This window comes from Belonocnema kinseyi, chromosome 2 (assembly GCF_010883055.1).
Source record: "Belonocnema kinseyi isolate 2016_QV_RU_SX_M_011 chromosome 2, B_treatae_v1, whole genome shotgun sequence".
Taxonomy (NCBI): domain Eukaryota; kingdom Metazoa; phylum Arthropoda; class Insecta; order Hymenoptera; family Cynipidae; genus Belonocnema; species Belonocnema kinseyi.
This window is the reverse complement of record NC_046658.1, coordinates 116,173,470-116,181,622: the sequence shown is the minus strand read 5'-3', so window position 1 is coordinate 116,181,622 and position 8,153 is coordinate 116,173,470. Positions and strand designations below refer to the sequence as shown.

General features: G+C 32.3%; 1 protein-coding gene across 1 annotated transcript; it reads left to right on the top strand.

The window, feature by feature from the left end:
- Window positions 1-5,888: 5,888 nt before the first annotated feature.
- On the top strand, window positions 5,889-7,163 carry LOC117182959 (glutenin, high molecular weight subunit DX5-like). The gene is made up of 3 exons (XM_033376077.1): window positions 5,889-5,937; window positions 6,068-6,418; window positions 6,682-7,163. The coding sequence occupies exons 1-3, from the start codon at window positions 5,889-5,891 to the stop codon at window positions 7,161-7,163; spliced, it is 882 nt and encodes a 293-aa protein (XP_033231968.1).
- Window positions 7,164-8,153: the final 990 nt, after the last annotated feature.

Sequence of the window (8,153 nt, the reverse complement as noted above, 5' to 3'; positions counted from 1 at the left end):
CAATCCGATTATTCTTTCGAAAATTATCCGGTATACAGAAAATAACAACAACCACCACGCTGTAGAAACAGCTAGGCACCGACGAAAAAACTTGCTTTTCTGACTTGTTTTCATAAAACTAATACCTTCTCATAGTGAATGAGAATGTAAAAATGTTTTTAGGTACTAAGAGTAATGCTAATCAAATAAAATTGTAAGCAAATAAAAAATAGTGTCATTCATACTGTATTTACTGGAATTCTCTCGCTAAAATTGAAACCTCGGCAGAGATAAAGTTGTGGGAACAAAACTATATATTTGTCTGGAATATTTATTTAAAATACGAGAAGATGATGAAACAGTAAGTTATGTGGCATAATTAGTTTGATAACATATACTACGATGGAGAATAAAAAATCCTTGAGACAGAATATACAATATACAGTATATCATATCCAATGTTCTTAAATAATATCTAAGACATTTTCTGTAAAATTTATAACAAATTTTGGAAAATGGATCGAGTTTTTTTCTAAAGGAAGCGCAATAATTGTGCGTTTAACTCGCACATTCCTATAGTTAATCCTGTAAAAATGGTTGAAAGTCTTCCATGGGAAAGCTGAATTTAAAATTTTTCCACTTTCAATTTTCATCGCTAAAACCATAAACATTGTTAGTAGAACGCTGAAGGTTTTTTTCTAGCACAAAATAGTTCCAAGGGTAATTTTAATTTTAAAAAAATCCTGTGGAAGTTATTGCGTTGTCATTGTATAGACACACATACGAACATGATCTTGAACACAGTTTGAATTTGCCTGAAGCCAATGGATCTCAAAACGTCCAGAAATCAAGAAAAACTTGATAGTTCTCATTTCACATTAATCCTTCACATTTTATCCTAAAAGATGCGCCTGTAAAAAAGCTTCGTACAATTTTTGCCGCGCAAGTTAACATTCGGTGCCATTAACCTGTTTTATGGAACTTTTTTTTACACAATGGCGACTAATCTTTATCTTGGAGGAGGTAAATAAATTATAATGTTATTCAGGATGTGTAAATATAGGCTTTAAAACTAAAGAAAGTCTTTTCATGTATTTTTTTATCTCGAAAGTCGTGTGCACGGGACGTTTATTGGAAGTCGTTATATGGCTAGAGTAGTTTAAAATAGATTAAGTTTGTAAATATTTCTGTTAGCAATGTTTGAAATATTACCTTTTTATTGTTACAATAAAATTTAAAATGTTAAAAAATCCCATTATTTTATGAAACTTTTCTATTTTCACGTTTCCTACTTCTATAAACTTATTTATAATATATATAAATAGATTCATACAAACTATACATTTCTATAGTTTTTCTAGGAAACTAGTATAGTTTTCGACTATGTCTAATCAGTATAACTCAGAGAAGCAAATTATGGTTACGTATTAATTAATAAAATAATAATTACGTAACACTTGTAGGGACAGTACTATAGGAAATTCTGCAATACAAGCCCCTAATAGTAATGAACATGTGTAGAAAATAAATTGACGTTGCCCATAACTTTAACCTTGTCTTTGTGTACAATAGAAGTCGTTTAAAGACTTACTACAATAAATTGATATTGTCAAATTCTATTATCTAAATGTGAACTTATGAAATATATATATCCGAGTGTAATGAATATTCCCCTTTCATCAGATTTAATGATTTTGCATACAATATTTTATGACAAATTATGAGATAGCGATAAGTGTATATATTGTTTGGAATTGTTTTTAACTTTCATCAGTTACAACGCAATTCCAGAGGATTCAGTTTTCTCTAATTCAAAAGAATGAAGTTCTTCCTTGCTGCTCTACTTTTTGCCTCTGCGATATTTGGGGGTAAGTATAATAAAATAAACGATAAAATGAATTTGTTGTCTCATTCTCAAAGTACCATGTAACATTTATTAATTAATGTTTTTCTATATGTTATAGAATTAGGTTCATCGGCACCTGTTGACGATCCTCCCAAAGATGCTGTTCCAGCTGAGCCTAAAAAAGATGAACATCATGACCACAAGCAACAAGGAGGACACGGTGATGTTGGAGGCCAAGAACATGGACACTCTCATAAACACCATGAACCCCAAAAATCGCATGAACACCATGGACACCATGATCACCACGGTAAGCATGGACCAGCTAAAAAACCTGGACACAAAAAAGATGCAGAAAAACATAAAAAGGAGATGGAACACCACCATGGACATAAAAATAATGATCACCATGAAGATGCTGTAAATAATAAAAAGCCTGAACCAACTGGGCCGCCTACACCGACTGGATCACCTGGAAATAACGGATTGCCTGGACAAAGCGGATTGCTCGGACAAAGCGGATTGGCTGGTCAAACTGGATTGCCTGCACAACCAGGATTTCCTGCACAAAATGGATTGCGCTCACAAAACGGATTGTCTTCACCATTAGGACAAAATGGTGTTTCTGCACAGAATTCACAATTTGGACAACAGCTTTTAAATCGTGCACCGCAAAATTCTTTAGCATCAGGACAAGGTCAACAATCTTTAACTCCTTCTAAAATTGGAACGCCTACAGGAGCTGGAATGCTTTCACCGGCTGGAATGTCTACACAAAATAAAGCACTTTTAAATCCTTCACAAGCTGGAATAACTGGACAATTGGGAGGACCAGGAGCACAAGTTTTCAATCCTGGATTAGCTCAAACTCAAACACAAGCTGGAATAGTTGGACAATTAGGCACACAAAAAGCACCAGGTGTGAATCTAGGAGTAGCTCAAACTCAAACACTAGGTCTAAGCCCTATGCAAGCTCATAGTCCTGGACTAGGTTTAGATTCTGCCCAAGCTCAAAGCTCTGGACTAGGTTTAAAAAATCAAGCATTTTTAAATCCTCCACAAGCTGGAATAGCTGGACAATTGGGAACACAAAGACCACAAGCTGTTAACCCTGCATCAGGTCAAACTCAAACACAAGGTATAAATTCTGGACTTGGTCTAAATCCTACACAAGCCCAAAGTTCTGGACTAGGTTCAAATGCTGCCCTTGCTCAAAGTTCTGGACTAGGTATAAATCCTACGCAAGGTCAAAGGCTAGGATTTGGAGCTGGAGGAGCTCTTTGATGAGGGGGCTAGAGGGACCAGAATTAAGGTTTACACAGAAAATTGTCTTCAAATTTGTAATCTGGACCTCTTGTAAATCAGGTGATATTGTTGAAAATAAAAAAATTCTTTAGTCAAATAGTATTTTAGGTCATTTTTATGTCAATTAAGTTGATCATAGTCACGTATTATATATTATTTCTATTTGTGAGTTTCGATATCTGTAGATAATGAAGATGTAGATTGAGGGCTTGGAACAATATTACATCTTGCATAATGTTTGGATTTAGATAAATTTTTAACGATTTTGTCCGAGTTTTTAATGGGGTTAAAAATATTTTAAGGTAATTTAAAAGATGTAATATTATTTCTATGAATTTCGAGGGGATTTTCGAGATTTTCAAGTCTGAATTTATTTCTTGTGGATAACGTTGTGCATACCCACTGCTGAAGTGACAGAATAGTTTACACAAAAAAATTGCTGTTTTTGAAAGAATTTTAGGCGATACGTATTTCACCGGTTTGAAATACCTGCTTATCAAGAATTTATAAAAAATTGTTTCAAGTTTTATAGTGTCTAAACGAATATAGCTATTTGACTTTTTTAATTTTGATAGATCTTGTTAATCTCGTTTTTTAAAGTTGGTACTAACATTGTGAATATATCCCATAAAAGTTTGTCCAGTGGCCGCGCTTAGGAAAGGATAAAAAATTTTGTTTTCTTTTGAAAAATGAAACTTAACTTTTTTCTTAAAAATACGACAAGAAAATATGAATAAATAAAATATGAATGAATTCAATTTTCTGCTGCCATAAACAATCAAAAAGTTTATAAGTTCATAAAAAGAACAAATTGTTCCACAAAATTCTTCCTTTAGTGTCTAAATCTTCAAAGAAAGTAATCAATATTTTACATTTTTAATTACTTGATATAGATTACAATTGCTATTTTGCATCATTCTTCGCAGTCCAATCTTATGATTTCGTCAATTTTGAAAGTTTCTATAACCTTCCGGTGAATTTCAAAAGAGAATGGAAAAACCGATCAGAATCAAAAAGAAAATGTTAAATAATAATATTGGTTGAAAAAGTATAACATTAAAAAAATTGTCAATACCTTTTTGATAAATCGCGTCAGCAATTTTCGAATTTTAGTTACTCCCTACTATCATAAAAAAATGAAATTTAATTAGTTGAGTAAAGTTTTCTAAAGTTGTTTAAAGTCCTTGAAATTATTATCAAACATTTTAGGGGCTTTCCCGTGCTTGTGAAATTTTTCAATTGATTATAATGGTTTACAAAATATTTGGTAGTGTTTTAATGTTTTTGAAATTATTTTCAAGAATTTTACAGGATTCCAGGACATTTGCAGAATTTTATTACCTTTCAGAATATTTATATGCATGTTAAGAAAAGGTATAAGTATTTTAAGATAATTAAAGATTTATTTGTATTGTTTCCATAGAGTTCGTGGATAGTTAAACGTTGGTACTCATTTCCTGTTAAATTGACATGTTTTGTGCATTATAATTTCTATGTTTTATTCATTCACACCTTTTCTCTGAAATAAAACTTATGTTAGTACTTAAACAATGGAAATATATAAAGTAATACTTATGGTGTTTTCACGAAGCCATTTTATTATACTTCTCATTTTTCTTTGCAGAGCAGCATAGGAGGAAGCATGCTTCCTCCTTTTTGTTCGCTGTTGATATACTCTGTGATCATAATTGGCAATATACAAACAAGTATCGGTAAAAGCTCAAAATAATTTTTTTTTAAGAATTGTCGTATTTATCAATTTAAAAATGTTGTTGTATTATTCTTATGAAGCTTTCATGAATTGTAAGATTAACAGCTAATAAAACACTGAAAATAGAACTTTCAGATTAGGTTAATAGAATGAAATGTACAATAACATATTATTTTATTTAAGAAAATAACTGAAAAACTTGAGTGGGCTTGTGTTCAGTCACAAATTATGCTAAGATCATATTTATTCTCTTCTAGAACCGGTTTATGACTTTCACTGACTGCATTATTTTCGGATGATATTTCTACGTTTAACAGTGATATTGGCACTAAAAAATAAATCAAGAGAGAATATGAGATAAGATGATAAGACCAAATTATAACCTACAAATGATTCCTCTATAACGTCTAACACTCGGTCTTAAAATGCTTAATTATTATTTTTCATAATGGTTTTATGTTTATTTATTGATTTGGCTTAATAATCGATTTATCGATTATGTGTATGTATAAATCAATAGATTCATATAAATGATAAAGAAATGCCTAAAGTTTCTTTAAGACATTAGTATAGTTTTCCACTATATCTAATTAGTATAACTATATGAAGCAAATTATGGTTAGGAGATGAATAATATAGTAATAATTATTCTTGTAAGATTAGTTGTACGCGAATTTTCGCAATACTATACTATAAGCGCTAGCTATTTGACTAATTAATTTCAAGGACAATTTCTCAATAATAAACGTTGCCTGTAACATTAACCTTATCTGTGTGTACAAAAGACGCAGATTGAGCACTTATTAAGATAAACTTATCTTGTCAAATTATAATATCTGGCTCCGTACAATAAAAGTTTCTTGAATTTATTTAGGATGTATGTATATCTGAGCGTAATAAATATTCATCTAGCACCCGATCTTTTAATTCTGCGCACAATTTTTCGTGATAAATAACAAGATAGCGCTGAGTATATATATCGTTTTTCTCGAATTTCACCAAATACAACGTCATTTTAGAGGAGTCAATTTTCTCTAATTGGAAAAAATGAAGTTCTTCTTTGCTGTTCTGCTTGCTGCCTCTATGATATTCGTCGGTAAGTATAACAGGAACCTTAAAGGTATTCTTGGTCTCGTTTTTAAAATCTCACACCATATTTATAAATTTATATTATTCTAAATATCGCAAATTAAGTTTATAGCTACCTGTTAACAATCCTTCCATAGATGCTTTTCCAGCCGAGCATAGTGAGAATGAACACCATGACCACAAGAAGCAAGAAGGACACGGAGACCACGCTCATGGACATCATGAATCCCAAAAATCCCATGAACACCATGAGAACCATGATCACCAAGGTAAACATAAATCATATAAAAAGCCTGGACACAAAAAAGATGGAGAAAAACATAAAAAAGATATGGTTCATCACCATGAGCATAAAAATCATGAACACCATGGACATGCTGGACATACTAATAAGTCTGCACCAGCTGGATCACCTACTCAAACTGGATTCGCTAGACCAAGCGTAACCGTACCAAATGGAATTCCTGCAGGAGGACAGTACGGTAACGGTATGTCTGCAGAAAGTCACCCAGTCGGACAAAAGCAACCTATGGTCAAAAAGTTATATATGTTTTATAAATAATAGACAAAACACTGCTATTTTTCAATCGTTTTATACAGAAAAATGTATTACACAAATAAGAAATATTATCTTTTCCACTATATGTAAACCATATATAACTTTTTCACCTGGGACTTTTAAATCGTGCACTGCGAAATTCACTAGAAACTATATCGCCTGCACAAAATCAATAATCATTAAACCCCACAGGATACGGAAGAAGTTCACCCTTAGGACAAGGTCAACAATCTTTATCACCCACCCAATTCGGAACGGCTTCAGCAGTTGGAACACAACCAGCTGGAACGGCGGCCCAAAATCAAGCACTTTTAAATCAAGCACTTTTAAATCAATCACGATCTGGAATGGCAGGACCATCGGGAGCACAAGGAGCACAAGGTCTAAATCCTGGACTTGGTCAATCACAAACACAAGGTCTAAATTATCCACTAGGTCAAAGTCAAACACAAGGTCTAAATTCTGGTCTAGGTCTAAATTCGCAAGCTCAAAGTTCCGGACTAGGTTCCAATGCTGCGCAAGTTCCAAGCTCTGGACTAGGTATAAATTCTGCGCGAGTTCAAAGTTCTGGACTAGGTTCTGCACTAGGTCCTGCACAAACTCAATTTTCTGGACAAGTTCAAAATGCTGCGCAAGCTCAAAGGCCAGGATTAGGGGCTGGAGGAGCCTGGTAATACGCTGTCTAGAGGGTCCGGAATTAAGCTTAATACTTAACTTTTTTCACATTTGGTATCTCGACCTTTTGTAAATCACGTGTTATAATTGAAAATAAAGAACATTATACACATAATAACAAGAGCTTCTAGGTAATTTGTATGTCACTTATGTGATATCACTAAACATGAATATTCTTCAACCATCGTCAAGCACTATATATTATTTCTATTTTTTAAGTACTCATGCCTCCTGATAATGAAGAGACAGATAAAGAAGCTGGAACAATGTAAATCTTGAATAGGATCTTTCTAAAACAACATGAACTTGTTCTTCAAGCTGAACTTAAAATATAAAAATAGATAACCATTTTCACTATGTAGAAACAAATTTATGTGAAATCTCTATTTTTATTTTATTCTAAAATCGGTACATTTTTAGATATGCAATACAATTACCACTTTGTAGAAGCGCCGATCCAAGAAATCTGTCAACTGCTTGAGAGTTCTTTTTTATTAATTTTTTTTTTTTAATTTATTAACTCTAAGTTTCATTAATTTTCATTGCGTATTGTCACATTTCAAACTTTTATGCTAATACAATAACAATAAATGTTGCAAAAACAAACCCAAAGAATAGTTTTTATTCCACGTATTTTTAGATAAAATAATCTTCTTTAAAGAAAAGGAGCTTTTAGCGTTAAAAAAGCATTTTTTCGAAATATAAATACACTGCAAAAAATAAAAAAAAAATGTATCACAGAATGTTAATATTAGCACCAAAAAAATGGTGCAATTTTACTAATCACATTTTAGCGTAAATACCATTTGCAGATAAGAAGTTCCAAGAAACCATGTAACTTTACCATTTTTAGGCTGACACTATAGCACGACGTTGCAAAAGTACCGTTTCTGCTTGTCAATCTGTCACTTTTAGAGTAGGTAATAAATGGACCAACTTTCAGAATGTTGAATTTTTGGACGCTGGTAAATGCATAGAAGCTGGTGAAA

Coding starts and splice junctions, on each gene's coding strand:
- LOC117182959 (XM_033376077.1), top strand. CDS start 5,889: ATGAAGTTCTTCTTTGCTGTTCTGCTTGCTGCCTCTATGATATTCGTC. Junction 5,938..6,067: donor TGCCTCTATGATATTCGTCG/GTAAGTATAACA, acceptor ATCCTTCCATAG/ATGCTTTTCCAGCCGAGCAT. Junction 6,419..6,681: donor AGGAGGACAGTACGGTAACG/GTATGTCTGCAG, acceptor TAAACCCCACAG/GATACGGAAGAAGTTCACCC.